At 35.2% G+C, this 25694-nt stretch overlaps 1 protein-coding gene across 1 annotated transcript; it reads right to left on the bottom strand.

Annotated features, from left to right (window-relative positions):
• Nucleotides 1–447: 447 nt before the first annotated feature.
• Nucleotides 448–21962, bottom strand: ALX1 (ALX homeobox 1). Its single transcript, XM_045555218.1, has 4 exons — nucleotides 21589–21962; nucleotides 18226–18530; nucleotides 15145–15273; nucleotides 448–1078 (listed from the first exon to the last, which is right to left on the bottom strand). The coding sequence occupies exons 1-4, from the start codon at nucleotides 21812–21814 to the stop codon at nucleotides 758–760; spliced, it is 981 nt and encodes a 326-aa protein (XP_045411174.1). The 5' UTR covers nucleotides 21815–21962; the 3' UTR covers nucleotides 448–757.
• Between the last annotated feature and the right edge of the window lie 3732 nt (nucleotides 21963–25694).

The following is a 25694-nucleotide window of genomic DNA, read 5'->3' on the forward strand; positions in this document are numbered from 1 at the left end:
AAATCACTGAGTCCATGCTGGCTTTTTGATAAAAAGATGGCATTTATAAAAAGTGTCCTCATGACTATATTTTAAATCACACTGGCATATTTCAATTATCTCCTTTAGCCACATTATTTCAGGAAACTATTCCCAGATATTTCACGCAAATGCTGGTCATTTTACACGAACTTTTTTCTCACAGAGTGGAAATACATTAAAACATCTAGAGGTAAAAAAAAAAAAATTTTGAGGCTTGAAAATAAATTCTCAGCAACAAGGGATATGCCCATTGCTTCTTGGAGCCAGAAATGGCAGTTAACTCCCCAAAACACCCTGGTTCAATATTTACCTGACAGCTTTGGTATCTTGACATTTTCCCCAGTGCATTTCTTCCTTTATCAAGTATTATTTTACAAGGGATTTCTTGTTATACAGAAGTAACATAAATCAATTATAACAGAGGAATTTGTTTAATACATTTATTCTTTTAAGAAGTTGCATGATCATATTTCATTGACTTGTACGATAGAAAAAAAAATCTTACTAGTAAAACAGAGTTTTGTGGAGACTGGTGCATGGTAAACCTATTTCGTCTTTTCAGAGGTTCATTCTCAGATTTTAATGTTAAATAACAACTATTCATTTAAGCTGGTCTTACTGAATATCTTGACCTTTAGCAATTCCACACACAGCAGCTTATTGTGGTATCCTTTAAATATGAAAAATAAGAATGTTTTACTTTGCTATTAAAAGAAAAATAAAAGAGTACTGTATGTTACATGGCCCATGAAATATTGGCGGTGTGCTCCTTGGCTTTCATTCGCAGAACTGCGATACTGGAAGACCTCCTTTCAAACTCTGGCTTTGTTTCAAATGCATGTCCATTGGTAGCCCCAGAAAGAAGAGAGTCAGTGAAAAAATTGTTGAGGGGCACGTGGCTGAACTGGTTCTGGTGGTTGGAAAACCCTGTGTAACTGGAATCTGTCCGAGGTGAGTGGGAATAAGGCGTCATACAGGAGGAAGTGTCACGTGGTAACACGCATGACGTGACCACAGAACCACCACTTGCATTTCCTGCCCACAAATTGTTCTGAATCTGGAATATATAAAACAACAAATATTACATTTACACATTCTCATTTTTGTTCTCTTACTTTTGTTAAGTCATATTTACTAAATTTGGTGAACTATTCATTGTTTGTCTCTATTGGGTGGTCTGTAAATACATTCCAAGTACATAAAACAATGACTGAGAAATAACTGAGAGATTCTTCCAGTTTGTTATACTGTAATACATCACAGAAACCCATACGCTTGGCCACATAAAATATGTTCAAACATGTCAATTACTTGAGTATTCTTTTTATGGTCATGATTTTTAAATGAATTTGGAACATTTAGTCATAATTAATGATCAATTCATATGTTTAGAAGAGCTGTTAAAATATGGTCTTAAGTTTAATGATAGTGTTCATATTTCTAAACAAAATAAAACAAATGCATTTTTTTAAACTTCTTAAGTCAGACTCTTGCTCTGGCAGTTTTTGTTGGAAACCATTGCTGATAATAGATTGTTCTGTAAAGGTATTTTTGTTCAAACTCATTCTACAAAATGCTGGCTCTCTCAGTACTTTTTGTATCCTACAGTCTTGAAGAAATAGCTCTGAGAATGTGAGAAATATATACATATTTAAAACTTTATGATTTATATATGATATAGTGAATTTGAAACAGACATATGACATGTAAAAAAAACTTAGGATTCTAAAACATGGGTCATTACCAAATAATAGAAGCATAGATAAAAAATATGCAAATATTAGCAAAAATATCATATGAGTATAATTAAAGACATAACATATAAGAGGAAAAGCTGCATTATCATTTGCATCTAAAAAGTTTTCATTTAATATTATTAAATCTCTACAGAAAATAATTCAATGCAATATTACCAACAAGCACAAATTTCTCTAAAGTCATTAGCCTGTAAAAGAAACAGTAAGTAGAATTTATATAATGTGAGTTTTAAATAGGAAGTATTCCAATCTTAGTAGACAAGCTATTTAAACAAGAAAAAAACAGTAATCACATGCATTACTGGGAAGCACAGAGAAAACCATGACAAACGGCAGGAACTGGGGAAAATGAAAAAGGAAAATGTTGCATGGCATAGCAATGCAGAGTTGCAGCCTTTGAAGATGTAATAAAATTGTATGCTTTTTGCAACACTATTATGATACATTTGAACATCTGAACTAGAATACAGCAGCAATATACATGTTCATATGCAGCTTTCTTATCTTTTTAAGTCATGATAATAAGAACAGAATCACCAGTGATTACAACACATATGTTTTCCCATATTTATTTTTACATAAAGATTCCTGGCTACTACATATAACCTCTGATGCACTCTTACAACACCTATGCTTGCATCTTACGTTCTATGACAACTTATTTTCAAATAATAGTAGAAAATACGTTAATAAATCTTCTAGGTCACAATGGTAGAGCAGTTACTCTGTAACTCAAGAAAGGATCAATTAACCATATAAAGGAAAACCTTAAAAACTAATTTCAAGTCGTAGGTAGCGCTTCACTGATTGGCAAGATGCTGTATCTGTGTTGTCTTAAAACATAGTTCCTTTTATAAATACACATAATCTTCTTTAAATTTGTTAAGTACACACATGCACATAGAGAGGGAGAGAGAGAGCAAAAGAGAGACTGAGGCAGAGAGATGGAGAGAGATCTATATATCTATATCTAGACATACACGATTTGCGTATCTTACTAATCCATAAATCCTCAAGAGCTATGCCATTTTAATTTTGGCTCACTCTATGTATTACACTTTGGCCAAAATATAATGATTGGTACCAGTGATTGCTGAGTTATGTATCTCAAACCAACAAGAGGGCTGTTAATGTCATTACTCTGTCAAACTAGCCCTTCTAACTTAATCTGGGTGATTTTCGTCTGACAATCAATCAAACACTGTGCTACACGGCAAAAACCACAGTCACATGTCCAACAAAAGAGCTTTCAGAAATGAAAGTGAACTTGCTTGCTTAGTTTTGAAAAAATAACGAAGGACAAGACAGTGAAGGAGAAAGATTATTTACATTTTGTTTGTTAAAGGATTTCTCCATTTATACATACTGTTGCTAGAATTTGTTATTAAAATAATCCTCTCATATTCCAGATGCACAAAAATATATTTACCAACTAGGTAAAAAAGAGAAAGTAAAGGGCAAGGAAGGTAATCTATGAATGTAAATTAAAAAAACATCTTCTCCCTAAAATAATTAACATTAATCTACCTACAAATTGAAAAAAATTCTCCAGAGTCCATGATATAGGCAAATAATTTTAGCTTGATCAAAACTACTTATCTGGGCGCAATCAAGTATGTTAAATGCATTACTTTTGATGAAAGAAGAGCTAACATATAGACACGTTTTCTGAGAAGAACAGATTGGTAAAGCAAATTATTATAGCAGTATTTTAGTTGGGCTTGAGAAGATACCCAAGTATTTTGAAGACAGTCATTTATTTCCATGGGTAAAGATACTCTCACAGATTTTTAGTGATATATCCTGTTTCCATGATGTCTGTCACTTCCTCTCCCCACCCCCATCCTGTCTGTCTGTCATTTTTAAATTTCTGACACATCTTCATTTGACTTTAGGGACCTTGTTGGTTCCCACATTGAAAGTTTAGATGCAAATTATAAAAGATAAAATCCCTGGTAAATTTTGATCTGACTTCCTCTGAAGAACTCCCTCTGGACATTTAAACATTTGATGATGATCAAGCTCACGCTCATGCTAGCTAACGGTTATCAATTAATTACCACGTACCAGGCATTATGTTAAACACATTATGATCACTTTTAATTGTTTCAATACACTAAACATTGTGTGCTTTTACTATCCCTATTTTGAGGAAGCTAAAACTATAGAACAGAAAGCTGAAAAACCTCACTCCAAATTGCATAATTCTAATGGTAGAGTTGTAATAACATAACTAGTTTTATGAGTTGAAATTGCTTATGTATTTATTCATAAGCCCAACTTAGTGGGGGTTCATAATCTCTACTCTGTGAAAGAAAAATCCATGATTATTGCTCATAACTGTTTCTTCCTCCTCGGGCCAACATGGTATAAGGTAAGTCCTTAATAAAAATTTATCAAGTGATTGACAAATCTCTAAAAAAAGAAAATCTGGACTGATCCATCTTGCAGGTGTAACCAAAATTTTATGGACAACTTATGCAAATATATCTAAATTTTGTTCAATGATTTGAACTCTAGAATCACCATACTCAACAATCTTAACAGAAATCATGAAAATTACATTCCTAGACCTTCCTGGCTGTATTTACCTAGGCAGTTTTAAATTTACCTAAGCACTTTTTATCCATCATAGATGCATCTCCTTGGAGACGCTGATTCATTTAACATAGGGTGTGGCTCAAGGGATCTGTATTAAAATAATGGTAATAATATAATACACACATGTACAAGTCTGAAAATCAGCTGAAATTAGGAAACACTATTGGTGTCCAAATTCCTTCCAAATGTGAAAAGTTCTTATACACTTTAATTTGGTTTACTTCCTGTAGTAAGAAGCTCATCTGTTTAAAAACATTCCTTTTTTATTTTGGAGAGCCCTGTGCAAGTGAGCTGTTATCTTCCTTTACCTACAGCTTCTATTTATGTTCCTTAAAATGACACAAAATAAGTCTCACCCTCTTACATGTAGAAATCTTAAAAATGTGATCAGGCAACTGAGACACAATCCCCAAGTCTTTTTATTCCAGGTAAACATCTGAAGTCCCTTGAACCATTCCAGACTCTATTGTTCTGGTCACATTTTTTTCCTCTGGATATGTTTGAGGTTGTCAACACCCTTCACCCTTATCAACATCAATGACAGAATATCATACACTAGATATCATCTGATCACTGTAGGGAAAACCTGGCAGATACCATCTTTGTTCTAGACCATCTACTTCTGTTAATATCTGAAGGCAATATTTGATTAAACAACAAAGTTGTTTGAGCTTATAGCTGACTAAATCTACTGCAGTTAAGGTGGGCTTACTCTGCTCCTTCATCCCTCTACCAATTTATTTGCATTTAGGTGGTCATTTTTAAGCTATGTGCTGAAATCTGTAAGTCACATTATCTAAAACTGTATATTATTTTTTTGTCAACCAAAAAGCTTATCAAAATCTCACTCTGACTCTTTAAAAGAAAAATTATATTTGTTGTTAAATTTTGAACTGAAAGAATTCATTCTTTTTTGGACTATTCCGTAGATACTACAATGGCTGTACCCAGCATCAAATGATTTTGGGGGTGTTTTTGTAGGCTTCTAACTTTCCAATATTCAAGGGCTTTATAACCAGAAACATTATTAAATAATGCCCATATCCTTCTTGCATGTGTTTAAAAGAAAAGAAAAAGACTGCTTGCCTTTACATGTTTTTTTTCTTTGTTGTGTTTAAAAGGGGTGGAGAACCTAAAAATATTTCATGTTTTAATGTGCTTTGCAACGTTTTTTTTTTTTTTTTTAAATTCTGGGGGTATGTTCAAAGCATTGTCCAGGGAACTTAGCCAACTGCCTCCCATTAGCATGAATGGAAGTTCAGCTGACTAACTACACTCCACTTTGAACATTTGCCCCTTAATGTTTTTCTAACCAAATAAAAAGTTAACAATTGTACCACAACTTTAGGATTTTGGAGGAAAGTTGTTTTTTTTTTTTTTTTCTGATTAATTCCAAACTGAAACCCAATTCATTTAAAGTTCATTTTTCTTCCAAGGAATTCAAAGTAACAGAGAGGAAGGAGAGGAGTAAACATATACATATGTATATAAACATATACATGTCTATTAACAGTTCTTCAGTGTGGATATGTATTTGTGATAAACTGAAGTAATACTGTGAATTACAAATAGGAAATTATATGTCTCACTTACCTTAGAAACTTCATATGGATATATTCTTTGTAAATAAAACTACAAAGTAGATTTTAATATTTAAATCTGGTTTATGTTTCTGATATATTTGCTGATTTTATCAGTAATTTCTAATACATTTTTTTAAAAAAAAACCTTTTAAAAGAAAAGTGAGTTTGTTAGTTTTTGCTTTACTTGTAGGTAACGTGATGTAAAAAAGAAAATCAGATAGTTTCATGGCAGCATTTTATCTTCTATATCCTAATGTTAGTGCTACTTAGAAGATACTAACCTATCAAATTTAATAGAAATACTGAACAACATGAAAATATAAAATAATCTTCCCTTAATTTTAAAGCATCTCCAAAATAACTAAATAATATTTTTCTACTAAGTTTAACCCTTTGTCTCCTCTATATATACACTGTTCCTACCTCCTGCCACCAACATCTATAATAATTATTTTCATTAACACATACACAAACACATACCATGTGCACATTCTACCCTCACATTGCATGCTCGCATACTTCCCTGTGGGAGTTAAAAAGTACTTTAAAAGACGGAGATCAGGGATTCACAAAGAGGTACTTGTGATGATGTTTTAGCAATACCTTCTTTATTAAAATCTAAAAGTTGATTCCGGTTTTTCCTCTTTGACAGAATGTTTACATTTATTGACTTTTCTGTATGTTATTCAATAGTTACTATACAAATTTATTAGCACATTATCACTATGTAATTTAATTTACCAGATTTTTTATATGATCTCTTTAAAAGGAAAACATCAGTTACTACAAAATCAGTTATATTTTTTAAGAGACCATTACATACTTCACTAGCATGTCCCTTCCTTTAAAATTTAGGGCAACAAAATATTAATGAGAATCATATGCTTACTAACTTGCAGGTATTTTTAGCTGTTGGCTAACTTTAGGATCCCATTAACTTTTCTAGTTACTACATCAGTAAGTTGCTGTCAGGGAGAAAGAGTAAAAGTGTATCTCTAAATATTGAATTTGCTACGAGTTATGAACACACACTGAGATTTTGCTACTTGAAAAAAAAAATCCAACTTGAATTAATTAGGCAGTGAAAAAAATCAATCTGAGTATGTTTTAGGTATTACCTAAATAAAAGTGAGGGTGCCTTTTCATCAGCACCTACTCATTAGGTCTAATTTTCACCAAAATAAACTTAAGATGCCACATAAAATATTAAGATTTTAGGAATCAATTTATATTTCAAAAGTTCCAAAAGTATATTTTTTCAATATATAGTATTATAAAACTAAAGTGATTAGAAATTATTTATTCATCAGAAAAATATCATATACTATTGACTGCCACTTTGATTTTTTAATAAAATTCCATTTTAAAAATGTATACAAGGATTTAGAACAAATAAGAGTGCCTTTAAACAAATCACTATTAAATGAAACACTCATATGAGACTGATAATCTAAGAAGAAAACTGCTTAACAGAAAAATAAAAGTGTCTATTTCCTGTGAGTACAAAAATTAAAAACGCTATGTTTCATAGGAAATGTTAATGTCTGGAAATTTTAAGAATAACATTATATAAATGTATTTAAATTTTTTATTATTCCAATAATATCTGAAAGATGCTCCAAGTCTAAGATACAAGAACGTTAAGGACAGTTTTTTTTCTTTAGTGCTGGCTGTATTCTTAAATTTTATAGTAATTGTGACTGTTAAAAATAAGGTTTATGGGAAATCTTATCGTATATACTTTAAAATGAAACATTTCAAATCAACCAATTTAAAGAGGGACTAAAATAACAGCACCTAGGTTTGATATCTTATTTATTATTATCAAGCAACAATGATCATAGGATATGTTTTCCAAACATTTGTTGCATTATTTTTCATGTATTTTAATACATGCATGACAGCTGTTGATGGTTCACTAGTGTCTGATTCATTTTTAGTGACACAACTGCCCGATTAAAACAAAATTCGCAATTATAACAAAGATAAAGTACATTTGTAAATTACATTTTTCCTCATACATAAATAACTTATAAATCAAATATGCAAATACTTTAATTTGCACAGAATATTTTTTATCTTAGAGATTCCCAATTGGAGTCACATATGAGCTTTGAGTTTATTCTTAAAAACCTGAGTAAAGCTACTGATTTTACTCATCTTCTATCTGTATTAACTACAAAGTTGAAATTTTACTTTTGTGATTTTAAAATCAACCATAAGTTTGTACAAAAATTTACCTGTTTAATGTCCCTGATTTCAAATAAAAAATAAAACCCATAGAAATATGGGACTTAATAAATATGGCATGCATATAATTCTGGATTACAGTGTATCATAAAGTTCACACTAACAATAACAGTGTAAACTGCACATTTTAAATCATAGATTTATTTTCATAGACTTCCAGGCTTCGACGGCTTAATTTCCTGCTTCATTCTTCTCTATTCTCTTGTAAGATAGTTTTTATATGTATAAGCTAACATTGGTACTCTGCAAAAATTTATTTTTACTTTTGTCTTATTTATTTTGGTAACCTATTAGAATTATTGGTTTACTTTCCTCATAAAATAAAAAACCTTATGTCCAATTCAGTTAAATTCAATGATTTTACAGTGGTCACTTATTAAAAGCCAAAAAAAAAAAAAAAAGCTGTTACTATGTACAATCAAATCAGAACATTACGTTTTTAAAAAAATAAGCTAATTATTTTCATAATCTAAACATGAATGCACTTCACTTTTTTTGGATGATAGTCTTTGTCTCTTTAAAGTTTTTGTATTTCAACAAAATAAAAATTTTAATTAAAAATTAAATATTTCAACAGAATAAAAATTAACAAAAATATTCACTGTGCACGTTCCACCTAATAGATACTGATGAAATTTGTCTCATGCTACACATAACTTATTTTTAATATATATACACACATATATTAAATACTTTACACATATTTACATAAATTCTATAGATTTAATTAAATCAGCAGCTTTATCTATTGTAAAAACTATATTTAGTGAGACAAACCATCATTATATTTCTCCTATGACTTTAAATATTTGTTTACACTATGACTTTAAATATTTGTGTTTACAACCAGTGACAAATTGTGCAATAGCAATATGATTTGTTGTCCTAATTATGGCAACATTTTTTGTCCCTTCATTCATAAGAGAAGTTTCACTGTATCATTATATGACCACCTCATTGGCTGTTTCTCAGAGGTAAAAATATTCATTACATAATATACCATTATAGCTATATTATTAACATTTTTTAAAAGATTTTGGTTATTTGTTTGCTTCAAATATTTGTGGAAAAAATAGAAATAATTACAATAAAAATGTGATACTTTCCCCAAAGGTTAAAATTGCTCCAGATGCCTTTAAAATGTTAAACCTTAGAGGTTGAAGGAAACAAGTTCCATATTCCTTATTTAGCTTAAGCGAAGGTAAACTTCAAGATTAGTGCAGCAACTAGTGATAAAATAAAGATAGGGTGAACAATACCTTCACAATCACTATTATATAAAAACTAGAATTTCATTTTTAAAAACAGTATAATTACAATAGTTGAATTAAAATTTGTTAAACTAGAAATGTTATACAGCTTTAATCCATGCTTTAAATTATGCAAATGACCATAGATTACCTATAACTTGAATTTACCTCTTGGTATGTTCAAACGCCAAGTTTTTTTGTAAAGTCATCAATGAAACAACAGAAAGTAAGATACTGTGTGGGTCCCTTTGTACATTTGGTAAACATAGATTTAGTGATCGTTCTCACTATAGGATACTAAGTAAAACCTCACTCAAAATTTTGTGGGAAAAAACTTCAACCCTTTTACTGTAATTTTTAATGAAAATATTTTCTTTGGGAGAAAATAATTCTGGTGAATTGAAAATGTACTCAAACTTTCCTAAAGCTGCCATATTTTGTCCTAATTTAAAGAGGAAAGTATATTTAACTGAATTTGATCTTTTCTTAGATCCCTAAATAGTAAATTTACTTACAGATTGGATTAGCTTAACTGCTACATTATAAGAGTACTTGTAAACCATGTAGCCACCTAGGGAAGAAGGTACTTTAGAACAAAATTAATAATGACTAAAGGGTATATAATAGAATTCCTACTGTTTGCTGAGCACACATTATGTACTAGGGAATGTCCTAAGTACTTTACATAAACCATTTTAACATTCACAAACATCATACGAACTTTTATCCCTATTTTACAAATGAGGAGAAATGTTCCTAGAGGTTAATTCATTAGCCAAAGGTCAGCAAGCCAGAATCTGAATCCATGACTCCCTGACTGTGAATCCCACGGTCCCTGGCTCTATCCGAATTCCAGGATTTAACTCCATATATAGAAACATGGGGCTTTCCTTTTTAGAAATCAATTTAATCCCACAAAAGCAGAAAACCACAACCACCACCACCATCATCATCATCTACCCTATCATCTACACTATCAACATCACCAACACTAGCACCAACAATATCTCCATTTCATAAATAAAGAATCTGAAGATCAGGAAGTTAAGGTATTTACCCAAAGTAACCTATTTAGTACATGATAAAGTTAATGCTCATGGACTCCAAACCAAACCTAAGAACACGAAAATAATGTTCCTTGTAAGAAATAAAGGATGGCTATAATGCTGCAGAAAATACTTATACCTTAAAATATTTTATTCACTAAAATAATTACTTTTAAAATGCATTGGTTTTGCCAAATAATAAACAACTTTGTATCTAATATCAACAGATCCTTGCTTGCTTTTTAATTTCAAGGACAGAATTACTTGGTTTGTTGGGTCTAGTTTGCACCAAGAAGTATTTTTAGAATTTAGTACAAATATCACCTAGTTTGTAATCTCTCTACAAAGCATGGGATTTTGTCTTGATCGTTCATATATCCCCAATGCCTAAATAGTTCACGGCATATATTTGTTACTGAAATGGAAATAACTTTGGAAGAAAAAATATTAAGCTGAAAGGGGTCTGTAAAATTTTTCTATTCTAACAGAGAAGGAAATTGAGAAAAAATTAATTGCTTAAGACTACAAAATTGGTTGATGACAGAGATTCAGAAACCAGCTATTGTACTGAAAAGTAATTATGTTTTTTTTGCTTTATAATGTACTACTGAACACATATTGAAACAAACCAGTACTTTTATTCACATCTATTCGATGTCTATGTAATTAGCTGAATATTGTGGTGATATAAAGGTGACTAAGAAATGGAGCAGCTTTTTAAATATTTTACATTGTAAACAGAGAGTCAGACCTCTTATGCAGCCCAGCACCATGTCAGTGAGAAAGTGATGTGCCCACGGAGGGCAGATTTCAGAGGCTTTATGGAGGAAACATGGTTTAGGTGACGGAGGGGAATTCAAGATAGAGGAAAGATTCAGCACAAGCAATGAAACTGTTTTTAAAAATGTCACATCTTAAAGAACATGGAATAGTTTAAATTTAATCATAGTATTTAGCATACCACTGCCAAATGGTAACTGATATTTTGGGCCAAAATAAAGGACTTTTAAAAAAAGATACTATTTTCAGTACATCAAAATATACTACCTTGAAGTATATTACTATGAACATTACATCTCTCACTTTCTTTACTTGTGTTTGCTAGCAAATATGAGTAAGCTTAAGAAAAACAGTATCTTAAAACAATCTATGAGGTATTTATGCTTTTCAAATGTTTTATATAATTATTTATAAATATTAAAAATGGAAGCATTTTTGCTTTCCAAAGTGATGTGATGTTTTAGGATCAAAATTGTATTATTTCATTGCTCAGTGATGAACAAAGGAGATAAAGGAGATAATGTTACCTAAAAAGCTGTGGGCTCCTGAACTAAGAAAACTTGGGCTCCAATGAAATGAGTTAATAGTTATAAGAAGGAAGAACAGTGTCTAGCTTTAAATATGCCTCCAAATATTAGTTATTATTTTTAGTGTTACAGCTGTTGTTACTACAGTGTAATGAAGACCAGTTGAAAGACCATATTTATTAGAACATTTCAGAAAGTACTCATTACTATTCATAAATTAACATATTATACGTTATATAGAGATACCTTTATGCCAGGTAAGATGATTATCCACAATGAGCAAGATTTAGGAGATCGTTTTCTAAACCATCTCTGTTTTTCATGTATTTTTATGTGTTTTTGCTTTCCTGACAAATTGTTAATTATTTGTCCTGCTACCAACATTTTCTAGTTTCCAACTGTTCTATAGTTAATAATTTTTTTCTGTAATTTGTAACAGTAATCCAATTCAATGTATTATTGCATTTAGTTGTTGGATTTTATTTCTGTTCCTATTCCTCCCATTATAAGTTTCTATTTTTAAGACATGATAAAAAGAAAGTTTCCTTCAGGCTAAATCTCAGGAGACATGGTCTTGGCCTCATAATTTTTTTTAAAGAAATGAAAAAAGTCTACCGCATATTTTTAAGCTAAAATAAAATCTTCCCTGGCTTTATCTAATACCAACAGTGGGGAGCTGGAGAAACTTGATTTCAGAATTTCTGACAACAAAACATTAAATGACTTGCCAGTACAGAAAAGTACTATGTGTTTTATAGTTTTTTTTATTATTATTCATGAATTACACTGTCAAAATAATTTCGATATATGTTCTCTGAGTTCCCATACTTAAATTATGAGGTGGTATAACCAATGTATACAAAATATGGAGAAGCCACAGGGAGAATTAGTAAATAAAAATTCTATGATTTGTGGTGGGAAATTTTTAATTGATCTTTTGTTGGAGTGAAGAAGATATCAAATGTATAATTTGATGCACCATTTTCTTTTCTGATTTAGTGCCTAGGTTACCTGATTTTGATAATATTGATAATATTTAAAGCTTTGAGGAACAATAATACAATGGCAAGATAATCCTAGAAAAAAAGGATGGCTGGTTAGGGGATACTAAGCCACATTAAGTCTTTATACAGATTTTAATTGGCACCAGTCCCTATTCTGAATGCTTTATTTACTCTATATTAAAGGAGAAAGAGTAGTCAAAGATAGAGCAACCAATAGCCAGGGACAGAGAAGTGAAAAACAGACAAAAGTGGGGTTTAAAACGAAAGGAATGAAGATTGAAAGAATTTGATGCAAAAAAAATACATCATAGCCATGTGTTGTGGGATAAACTTTGTAAGATTGTTTAAAGTCCGTTTGAAAAATGTTCATAATTTGTTACTTTATTATATCTAAAGTCAACACAGTTAAGTAGTTCAAAATAATATAAAGTATATTCTATCTCTATTTTTATTATTATTTCACTGGTTGTGTGTACATATTCCTGCTCCCCTGAACTAAGCTGTAAATAATGCAACTTAATCCTTATGCTCCTTTGGTACTGATTTATTAATCATGCAATTATTTAAATATATTCATCTGGAGAGACAGTCTATTGTAAGAGTTAAGATTTCTCACGTGGGAGCCAAATTGCCTACATTCAAATCCAGGCTTCACCACTAGTGAAAATGAGTAAATATTTCACCTCTCTGTCCCTCAGTTTCCTCATATGAGAAATGGAGATAATTAATAACACCTACCACATAAGATTGTTGTGAGGATTAAATGAGATAATATATGTAACCTGTTTAGAACAGTGCTGGACATATAGTAGGGGTTACAGTCGTATTAACAACTATTAAGATACTGCAGTCCCTGTGCTCATAGCACTTGTAGCCTAGAGGGTACACATTCTTGCAGAATTTTGTTTAGAGCTCAACTAAAGCATTTAAAATATCTGGTGAACAAAATTCCACCAGCCCTGTGATGATAAGTTACCAAGTATATTCATGCGTTTAAATAGGAAAAAACATAAGGTAACATACGTAAGGTAGAAGAGAAACAAGATTCTTCTGATGACAGACAGGTATGGGGCATTTATTCAAAAGGTATATATAACATTGGTCTTCTAGGAAATCCCTGGGGAAAAAGGCTTAGCTGTTGCAGACCTTTGTAGACAGCCCTGTAAGGAACCACATGTATGATCACGAACCAATTCCTTCAGGCAACTGAGCCTGCTTTCATAACTTCTAAAATGAAGCAGTTCAACAATGTAATCTTTTTAGCATATAATATTACATTAATAAATTTGGCAGATTAATCTGGAGGAGTGAAGTTCCCAAAAGGCATAAGAACATAAAGAAAAGAACAATATGAAAGGACTGAATTTACACTCACACTCCTTTACCGTTTGAAAGAGATGAATACTCTTAAGTTTGAGGTTGAGATGATCTAGTTACCGAACTATCAAGGTATTCCCCCAGCATATGTGTTTCATATGTGTTTTCACAGTGGTCTCTAGCAATGCATATCATTAATAACAAAGAACAAAATAATGCATGGCTTATTTCTTCATGTATCAAATACAGTTCTGAATGTCATTATTTAGTAATGATAGGAAAAAGCAATACAATATAAATTAGAAAGACAAAACACATTTTATTTATATATATTACAAAGTATGAAAGAGAAAAAATAGATACTCTAAATGAAAAAGGAAAAATGAGAAGAAAGAATTTCTAACACTTTTTGAAATGAGGTTAGAGAGTTTTCATTATAAAGGGAAATGTTTCGTATACATGATTTTTAATATCATGTCTAGTACTAATTCTCTGTTTTAAGTCATAAAGGACCAAATGTGCCCTTGAAGCAATGAGCAACTTCAAATCCGAAAAGACAGCAGAGGAGAAGAGAGATACTTTTAAGTGGAACTGAGAGCTTAATAAGCCACATCTGACACCAGGTTTTAGTATAGTTCATAAAAACAGAGATTGCATGCCAGGCAATCCTTTATTTACAGTATTTTTAAAAGTTAACAAAGGAAGATAGTCTGAATAATTAAAAGACTTGTATCAGTAAATGATGCTATTTCATTTGTTGCAATGTACAACAAAATTCAAAAGGATAAGACCCTGAAATATTTTTAAATGAATGACAAAAAGAAAACAGTAAGAAAATAAATAATTTAGTAAAATAAAAATTTATCAAACATGGAAAAAGTCTTCTGTAGGTTAAAGTTTCATCCTTGATTATTATATTAAATATTCATAAAGCCTATGCTAACCATTTTAAGAATATACAAATAACATCTACTTTTCTTGATCAGTAGTCTGTGTAGTTTACCATACCTGTGGGTAGCTGTCAGTCCTTGGCAAAACTGATATATCATAGGTGGCAGCAAAATGGCTTTTAGCTTGTTGTATTTGACCATAACGTTCCCTTTTCCTCCACTTGGCCCTTCGATTTTGAAACCAGACCTAATTTTTTTTTAAAAAAGTGAAATTTTTGTTAAGAAATAATTGATAAAGCAAATACGAGGTTAAAAGACTTCAAACCAGAAAAGTAAATGAGGTCAACAAAATTACTAATAAAGGAATTTCTTTATGTCAGAAAAGGATCCACAAATTTACTTTCTCTTGTATTCTGATAAGTGATATGTCCATGAGGCAATATAATTTAACAGAAAGAGCCAGGAGATTTTCGGCAAACTTATTTGATATGTCTGAGCCTCTGTTTTTACATTTATGGAAAATAAAAAGGAATTAGATTATGTGATCTTGAAGACTCCTTGTATCCCCACATAATCACGGATAATCCTCCTCTAACAGAATGCTTCAAGTCTTGAGACATTTATGCTAGACACTAACCCAGCCAATCTGTAACCAATTTAATATATGTGTCTATTAAAAAAATTATATTTAAAACGTGTCACAAAGTGAAGACTCATCTGGGTTGTACTCATGCTTATAATCTTGTAAGATAATTTTACAAAAATTTAAACGTAAAGACTATATTTAAGACATATGGGCAGCAGTGGGAATATCATGATTATTTAGAAACAGAAAAAAATAATATTGCATATTATATTAAACAAGATAAAGATAGGCAAAATAGAATCATCTAAAGCTGAAATGTGGTTTCAAAATACATAAATGTGCTTATTACATACATTATGCTACTTATTTATTTTCCCTTATGGAAAATGCTTAGGTATTTTCACAATCATTTCTCTAATTTAAAACACAGGTAACATAAGTAATGATAGAAACAGGGCAGATAGAAGCAAGTATCAAGAAAGTCTACAAGTTAATGTGGCCACTACCGGGTCACTAAGCTGTCTTCCACAATTTCTCTAATTATCTATTAGAAATATTTATCATAAGAACCATCTTCCTCAGAGGGTTAAATATTCATTAATACATACTTGTAGCACTCCAAAATCTTCATTTTAATATTTTACTGTATTAGAGGGAGATACATAAAATTATATTCAATATGTATATTTTGATATTGTTTAGTGAACATTATATGAGCAGCTTTTGGGAGTCTCTTTAGTCTCCTTATACAATTATGTTTGGAATATAAAGTATTTAGGAAAGAAGCTAGAAATAAAATATAAAGATGCAAGTTGTAAAAAGCCTTTCATTAAAATTTACTTGAAATTTTTACTCTTTTTCATACTCAGTTCTAATCTTCTGTATCTTTACCTTCACAATTATGGCAACATGGCACTTAGAAGCGTTTTCAGCAACTAAAATAAGGCAAAGAGAGCTACCTGTTCATTATGGTTTTTGTACAATTCCAGTAAATATATATTATCCATTACACCCAGGGCTCAAGACAACAACCAAACAAAACAAAACAAATCATGCTTTTTTTGCTGTCTCCACAGACCAGGCACATACTAATAGAATTTAATAATGAGAGTTTTTTTTTCAATGACAAAAAGACCTTGACAATCTCCTTAAAATGAGTGCCAATTACCACTCTCATGTGAAAAGCAGGAAAGAGAACAACCTTAGTAAATTAGGTTCAGGTTGGCTCTCTCTGCATGTTCTTAGACAAAAATTAATCAGAACTTGACGAAATGTTAAGGGAAAAACATGGATTGCACACAGCTGATCACTCTGTGTGTAAACTTATTTTTCTATGGTTACAAGTATAACTAATTTAAATAGATACAGACCAAAAAAACACCACACATGTGGGACTGGTGTTAATATTTGACAATTCTAAAATTCTTCGTTAGCATCAACTTTCTACATATTTACTTCCTGAACTAAGATAAAGTAACTATTTGCTTCCACAAACCCAAGTAAAAATCTGCTGCTTGTTATCCCTGCACCACCAGATGTTGTCTTTAATGATGTAAGGGCCTCACAATAGCTTAATCTTAAGAAGGAATACTATTACTCCACTCAGAGCAAAATTTTTCATTATTCTGTTCATTTCTCCATTCTAATGGTTTATGGGAATGGCAAAATTCAATATTTTCCTAGAGTATTGAAAACACACACAAAGGAAAAAGACCATTCTCTTGAATTAGTGTTGCATTTTAAACTCATTACTTGGGAACTGATAAGATATAGTTTAAGAATATCTAATTGTAGTCAAAATAAAATACTCCTAAAATGTAAAATTTTACCTGGTATGATTTTTGTTTTTCAAATTATTAAAAAATTTAAGTATATTGAATGATCCAACTTCCTAATTTGAATATATGTGTAAATAAAATTGAGTAACACAAAAAAGTTATTTTAAGCTCCTTATTTCTATTGCCTTTGCAAAAACTATATAATCTATCTAGATTTTAAAAATTTCAATGGAATAGCGCATATTGACAACTACTGGGGCTAGGAAATTGTAAATGAGCTATTTGATTTTTTTAAATCATGCATAGTGAAGATATTTTGTAGAATATATAACAATTGGGAGTTGATGGGATTGTTTCATTATAAAATATAATGAAATACATTTATTTTAAAATTATAGATCTATGAACTATTATACAAATAACTTACAAATACGAGGTATATAACCTAAAAAGAACCTCAATGACTGATAAAACAGAAAAACAAAATCAAATATATCAATTACTAAATGAATACCCATAATTTTGTTTTTTGCCCTTTAAAAAATGCTTTTTACAATCAGAGATATGTTATATTCTGTTCTTTTTAAATGATTGTTAATTTTTATGTCTATGTGATAATTCAGGTGTCATTTTGTTTTATGTTTTGTGTGAGTTGTTAAATCCTTTGCAAGGAATAAAGGAATTTTAGTGGATCTACATGCATGTATGTTACACTGCTCTATATCTTTAGCTGGCGAATCACTTTGTTTCTTTGTGGAAAAAATGCATATATTCAATTATTCTAACGCTATTCCTCTTCCAATCCCACCCCTTAAGGCCTCCATTTGGCTCCTACCTGGACCCTGGCCTCAGTGAGCTCTGTTCTCAGAGCAAGCTGTTCTCTGACATAGACATCCGGGTAATGGGTTTTCTGAAAGACCTTCTCCAGCTCTTCTAGCTGCAAACTGGTGAAGGTGGTTCGATGTCTCCGCTTCTTACTGCTGGATACATTACTGTCACATTTATCCCCAAGTTCATCCAGTTCTCCCTTCTCTTGCATCCCTTTTACGGGGGACATTCGAAGACTGTTGCAGTTGTCCATAGCTCTATTCAGTTCCGTGTGAAGGGCTTGTCCTTCTACTTTAGTGATCCCATAGTTCACTGTAACCAGAGGGAAATAAATGACAGTTCTCAGGATTGTGAAATACATCTCGATGAAAGAATTAAGTAGAAGTAATTTAGAGCATCAGGAAATCAGTCTGGTAATGATTTATTGTGCTAGTTTTAAGTCAATCATCACATTATATACAATTATTAATTCACTGTGGGACAGGTTTAAAAACCATTTTAAAATCTGCACCCAGAACTGATATAATTTGCCAAAATTCACAGCTCTATTTTACAGGGTTAAAGTAATGTTTCTGCACATAATTTATAATCAAATTAATGTAGTCAAATTAAAAGATGCTCTAGACTTAAAAAAAACTAAGTGTCCCTGATTTTTGAAAGTGAAGCTAACTTACTATAAGTCATATATTTATTCACAACAGACAAAATTAAGCTACTTAAATGGCTCAGAAAAGACACTTCAATTTTAAATACCTGTATGCCAATATCCAAAAGTTATCATCCCCCTCCACCCAAAACCTATTGACTACAGATTTAAGATGTGGCATCGTTTCCACAACATTTTGATTATTTCACCTATATATTTATGTTGGCATTTGCCTTTTTTTCCAAAAAGTGATCTACTAAATTAAAGAAATGAATTTCATATCAATTTCTGGAAGTGCTTTCTATAGAAAAAATAAGACTTAAGTAAACTTTTTTTACCTTAAAAACTCACCTTGTAGCTCTTTCTTAAATATTTCATATTTCTGCTTAACTTCTGAAATAAGTTTTCAGACAGAAAGCTTTATTTTTCCCTCTGCTAATGCACAGAAATTAAAACATCTTTTAAAATATTATATAGGATGGCGTTTGGAAATCTGCTAATGGATGTTTTAATTTCAATAATTTCCTTCAGATTTGACTGCATGCTTGCAGTATGATATAAAAACAAAAAAAATTATATGATATATCATATAATACCCCCCCACACACAAATACAATGGATGCACACAATCAAATGGGAGGCATTTGTTAACTCAATTCAGCCAGAACAATAATTTCCAATGGATGTTCATACTTTTTTGATTTGTTTCTGTTTTTAAATTATTCCCCGTAACATATTTTACAGCTGTTTTAATTGTGATACACATGTATTAGACTTTAATGCTTATATAACTTAAACAGCTAATAATTAAGTACTGTGAATTTCAATGTCACTAAGAGAGTAAATCTCAAATGTTCTCATCACAAAAAATGTCAAATATTTGAGGTGATGGCTGGGTTAATTAGGTTGATTTAATCATTCTACTTTGTATTAAAAAGTCATAACATTACTTTGTACCCCATAAATATACACAACTATAATTTGTTAATATATAAAATTTTAAAAAAACATTCCTAATAGCTTTCATGCCAAGGAAGATGTGATGTTTAACTAAATAAAAAGAAGAGCCATGACTGATTAACAGTGCGGTTTTGTCTCCGTGGGCAAAGTTAAAGGGGGAACTTCGGCAATTAGGGATGGGGGAGGGGAAGCAGCGGAGAGGCTAAGGGCACCTCAGGAGAAAGACAGAATCTTTCCTAAATTAAGTAGACTCCTACCTATGTTCATCTTACTTAATACTTCTTTGTGAAAATTTACCTAAATAGTGTGGTATTCGTTTAAAAGTTGATGAAGTATAAAAAAATCATCTATTTCTCTTCCTTTATTTGGATTCCCGACTATTTAAAATAAAGTATTACAATTGGGTCCAGCCAGCAGTCAACACAGGACATCGCTGGACCATTAAAGAAAGTCCTGTCAATTCAAATAACTTTATGCACGTCCGTAAGAATTTCACAAATACAGATACTGAAGTCTAAAGAACAGCCAGAAAATCACAAATTTAATGTATGAATAATAAAAATTAATTGTTCGCGTCTTTCTAACTAAATGAAACGATCTAACTGATGATTCTCTATCATTTGCGCCTTTATTTTTGGTTTACTTTTACAGGGCAAAAGTAACCTGCAACATTGAATAAAATAAGTAAGATATGAATTTTTTTTAAAGCTTGTACACAAAGTATTTAGAAAATGAGTTTTTACAAGCCAGAGTCTTGCCAGATTTTGAATCTCCATTAAAATAGGGGGTGGGAGGTTTGTTGTAAATATTTCACACTTAATTCGTTTGTTATTTTAAAGCAACCCGCTCCTTACAGCTTAACTGTGGAATATATACAATGATAAGGAAAAGTTCTCTTGGAATTGTAAACGTACTGTAGCTGTCGCGATCTGAAATAATAGGTTTGTATTGAGTTACAAGATAGAAAAGATAGATGGTTTGTTTTGATAACATTTTGACTTTGAGATACTTGGGCATTCAAAGTTGAAGTTTTCATTCAGAAGCATTTCGAAGGCTTCCTAGGTGACCTTTAATGTGGAATCGGAAAAATAGACAACGCAGAATCTGGGAGTGAATGATTATATGCGGACTCCTTTTAAAGTGATTTGGTAGTGAACTAAAATTTAACTCACGCTGTCCTACAAACACAAAAAAGCAGAAATCGCAAATTCACCCAAATTTATAATCTAGCAATCCTCCAACTTCACGGTGAAAACTATCACCATGTCTTGTTAAATAAAAAAAAGGTTTTGGGTTTTTTGTTCGTTTGTTTTTCACCTAAAGGAGCCCAAAGATTTTTTTTATTCGTGAGGACAGGGACGCACTCTAACGAGCTGTGATGGATTTCAGCTCCTCCCGCCCGGACTGCGCGGCGAGCTCGCAGAGGAAGCGATCTGCCTCCATTCAATTTCGCTCCATTTACCGCCGTATACGTTTACCCCCGAGTCCAGGACAGAGAGACTCCGGGACCCGTTGGGGACAAGACCCAATAGCCAAAGGAGAATCGCGCGGAGGGAACCCGCGGCCGGAGCCTTTCTTTGACCCGCAAAGGTCCGCTGCAGCGGCGACACCGCTTCCTAAAGCGCAGGCCGTTCCGCCGCCTTCCTCCGGCCTCCGGCCCTCCCGCTCCCCGCTTTCTCCCTTTCTCCCTCCCCGCCTGTCCCGACGGGTCCCGCACTGCGGGTTTGCCGCAGGGCTGCCCGGACTCGAGCGCAGGCGACTCACCACCGCTGTCCCGACAGGGCGAGGTCCTCTCCAGGCGCACGTGATGCTCGGCGCGGGGCAGGGGCCCGAAGGCCTGCACGCATTTGCCTGCAGACGCTTTGCTGTAAAAGGACTCATTGTCCAGCGTCTCCATAACGTGCTCCAACGCGCCTCCTGCGCCCAAGTAAAAGTCACTGTTTTTACTTGGCGGGCTCTTGAGGGCAAACTTCTCGCTGAGAAACTCCATAATCCTGCAAGGCTGTCGAGGAGCTCCCGGGGCGCGGAGGCTGGAGAGCGCTGGGGGAGGGGACGGGCGGCGGGAGGAGGGAGGGCCCGAGAGGAGGGAAGGGAGAGCGAGCGCTGGGCGGGCGCCGGCCGCTGCCCGGCTCCGAGCCCTTTAAGGCGTCCCGGTTGCTACGAGGGCACCCAAAGTTGCTTTTATATCTTGAAACTCAGCTGGGCTCCTCGGGCAACCTCCCAGTTCTAATGAATATGAAAATAGGCAGGCGACTAACTCCACCCCGGGTCCCCCTCCGCCCCCACCCTGCCCCCACCTTCCCCACTTACCCGGGCAGGGCGCGTCCAGGCCTAGGTTAGACAGACAGACAGCTCCATTTCAGACAAATGCCAGGAGAGACGAGGCCCCGACACCCAGAAACACTGCCGCCGCGACAGTGGACTGGCATTTCGGAAGAGCTTGGTGAGATCGCAGAGCAGTTAACTCTCCGCTCTCCGCGCCTTCCCGGGCCGCCCGCCCCGCACCCTGTCCCCACCCCGCCCCCACGCCGGCCACTCACTACCAGAAAGACTTAGAGGCGTCTCAAGAACTTGAAAGGAAGTATTGCTCTAAAGGGCTTTTATTTCATCCGCAAATCGTTTACGTGAGATCCACATTAATCCGAAGCCCAAGAAACCGGATGCATTGGCAGCTATTAATCGGAGCGGCCCTGGTGGAGGGGCCTCTTCTCCTAGCCGGGCGGGGCCCGGCGTCCGGGCTCTGGGCGCTCTGCGAGGCCGTGGCCTTTCCTTTCGCTCTGGAACGCAGCGGCGTGTGGACGCGGGGCCAATGCGTGGGAGACGGAGGCTGAGCAAGAGGCATCGAAACGATTATGCCAATGTCAGCCTATCTCCCCACTTCTCCCTTTGCTCCACAATTTTATCATTAGACCCAAATTATTGTAAGAAAACTCGTTAGGACAAGTGCCTCTAAAGGGCTTTTAGTCTAGGCCAGAGGGAGACTCGATACACAAAGGGGTTTGTGAAGAAGAGGAGGAAGGCCTTCAGCGTGTTTTTTTTTTTTAAACATTACGTTTACTTGTAGAGAGTTGCGGTGGATTTACTCCGAGACGCGCGTGCGGGGAGCGAGCGGTGCGCGCGCGAAGCTGGGCGCGGGCAGGTCCAGGGCCTCCATTTCCGCCGGAGGGGACGGTGGGGCGGGCGAGACAGCGCTCCCGGGTTGAAAGCCCCTCTGTGTGACTTGAGGCCCCACTCCGGGCTCCTGAGAAGCCCGCGGCATCGGAGAGAAATGTGTTCAGTGGCCTGGGTACGAAAAGATAGCCATTTGCAACAGGCTCCTTATGCTAGCAAATCTGGTGAACAAACCCCACAAGTGGTGGACCAGGGAGGCCTCTGCTTATGCCTCCTGATACGGCCTTTCTCAGCGCTGGCCCTCGCGGTGGCCGTCGCGTTTCCCCGCTCCAGCCTGGCAATTACGCCGCGGCTTTGAGCACCGCCAGCCTACCCCGACACTGGGGATGGCGAGGCCAAGCCCAGCTCGGGCGGGCATTGGGATAGGTTTGGGATTTTCCACCCTCGTCTGGGGTTTTGGCTGCCCCACGCCTCAGTGGTGAGACCTTTTCCAAGGCCCAACCAGGCCTCAGCCAGGGAGGAACAAGCACGGAGCACTGCGCACCCCAGAGCTGCTCCTTAGCGTTGCCCTAAAGGGGGGGTCGGCCCTAAGCACCTAGATCGGACCGGACCGGCGGAACCCCAGTAAACAGGCCAGGAGCAGCAGCCGTAGTTGCTGGGCCCAAGACCCGACCGTGACTGTTCTCCCGAGGACGGGCATAAACTCGGTTCACGTGGTGCTGCGCGCGGCGTGGCCTGGAGCGCGCACTCAGGTTCTGGCAGATTGACACTATCGCTGGGATTAAACAGCTTCAGCTGTATTATTGTTACTATCTCCAGGGCAGTGCCCGCCAGCACCAACAGCAAACTGTTAAATCTCAAGGAGGGTGCGGTCAAAGAAAAGCACTGGGGGACTGCGCTTCAGGAGAAAGTCAGGCTGTGTCCTGACTGGAGGACATCCTCAGCATTGTGAGGCCAAACTTGAAGCAAAAGAAAAAAAGCCAAGGAAACGCTCCAGCTAGGGTGCCCTGCAGTAATCAGACCTTGCTTGAGGAGGAGCCGCAGTTAAGCGCTTCCCGGGCACTTTCTAGCGGGTTCCTGGCAAGCCCTTGTCGGAATGTCGGGTGTTCAGTTATTCCCTCGCTCCTGAGTGGGTTGGTGACTTTCGATCCTATGCTCTCCCCTTCTGTACCTTCTTACCTTCAGGTATTCTGAAAGTCTGATTTTGTCTAATATATACGGGAAAAGATAAGAGAAATGGTCGTTGGTTTTTCAAAATTTCACAGCAGCAAGAACAACTCCTTTTGCTGACTTGAAATATACAAACTAGTTATAAACTTAGTTATATCACTGAGCTCTGTCAGCCTGTTTATAAATATGTGCTTAAGAGCCCTAAATTTCCTGAAAAACATTCGATGTCTTTTAAATGAAAGACATATGATATGATGCAAGTTCTAGAGTACTTGTATACCAATAAAGGTCCAATTCATAAAAGAAACTAGGGGGAGCCGAGGACAACAGCTTCCTAGTAAACCAGTTTCCACGCCATCACCCAAACTCACTTGGATAGTAGTGGTTGGAGGGATGGAGTGTAAGGTGTTACCAACCCCACTTAATATCCCTGGAGCCTCCTGGAAATGCAAATATATTATACAGAATCCCATGTGTGTTGTGACATGTAACCACATGTGCCCATAACAGAGGGAACAGCTAATGGCAAACTCCCATAACGAATGCTTAATCTGCAGTCTTTGGCAAGAAGCTGGGTCTTTGGTTGCCAAGAGCTGCATTAAATGGATTTTGAGAGGTTGGGATGGAGTTTATGGTAATGATACAGCTCTAGAGATAAGGAGCATTAATAATAAATTGAAAAAAATACTAATTAAAACAATAATAATGAAATAATTTCCAGAAGTCACAAGAAGGGAGAACATGAGATTGAAGGCTATCTCACCTTCCTTGAGATCTACCTGGGCCTTTTCTGTGATACTTTGAGGATAACCTTCTTGGAAATTGACCATAGTACTTTGATAAATGCTTTCAGCTACTCTACTCAAATCCAGCATGGCTCCTATCCCCTCAGCAGCTTTTAAAACCCTCCCCAATTCCAACCAGTCAGCTTGGCGCAGGCCCTGGGGGTGAGAGCATTCTGAGGGGCAATCAGCTAGCAAAAAAGACCCCATTTATTAGGTCAGGTTGTCGTTGGGGGTTTATTTTATGTCTGCAGGCTCAGCCCATCACCCCCAGGTGTCTGTTTTCTTCTTTGCCTCACCTTTCTATTTTGCCTTTAAGAGTATTGTTCATCTCTTTTCATACTGAGGATTGAAACCCAGGACTCAGCTCCCCTTCTTTCACGTCAGTCAAGAAATCTAAGGGGTATAAGCTGCCTTACATCCTTTTCTCATTTGCTTCCTGAACGGAACTTTCCCGATGGGCACCAATTCTTGCAGGAGGTAGTGCAAGTGTGGTGGGGGCAGGGGTAGCAGAGCGACAGAGGTGGGGAGACATCGATTTCCTTTAAAGCCCAACAAAATTTAGGACATCCTAGGATCCTAGCACCTTCAGATCTCTGTGCACTGTGTAGTCATTGATGCTTCTTCACATCTCCTTGATGGGGATGAAGAGCAGCGCCCTGTGAGGGGTGCAGGATGTCAGGAAGGAATGTGAAGAGTGGAGAAAGCAAAATGATGAGGGTTAACAAGACCTATTGCAGGTTCGAGTCCCAGCCTCTTGGGAAAAACTTTCTCCTCTAGTAATTAAGATGTATTGGAGTAAACTAG

Source organism: Lemur catta, chromosome 6 (assembly GCF_020740605.2).
Source record: "Lemur catta isolate mLemCat1 chromosome 6, mLemCat1.pri, whole genome shotgun sequence".
In the NCBI taxonomy this organism is placed as follows: domain Eukaryota; kingdom Metazoa; phylum Chordata; class Mammalia; order Primates; family Lemuridae; genus Lemur; species Lemur catta.

What these genes read in the sequence shown, in the direction of transcription:
- ALX1 (XM_045555218.1), bottom strand. Translation starts at nt 21,814, where the DNA reads ATGGAGTTTCTCAGCGAGAAGTTTGCCCTCAAGAGCCCGCCAAGTAAA. An exon ending in GCCCTGTCGGGACAGCGGTG is followed by an intron (nt 18,531 to 21,588) that starts GTGAGTCGCCTG and finishes CTCTGGTTACAG; the next exon opens with TGAACTATGGGATCACTAAA. An exon ending in TCACTGAGGCCAGGGTCCAG is followed by an intron (nt 15,274 to 18,225) that starts GTAGGAGCCAAA and finishes AAAAAAAATTAG; the next exon opens with GTCTGGTTTCAAAATCGAAG.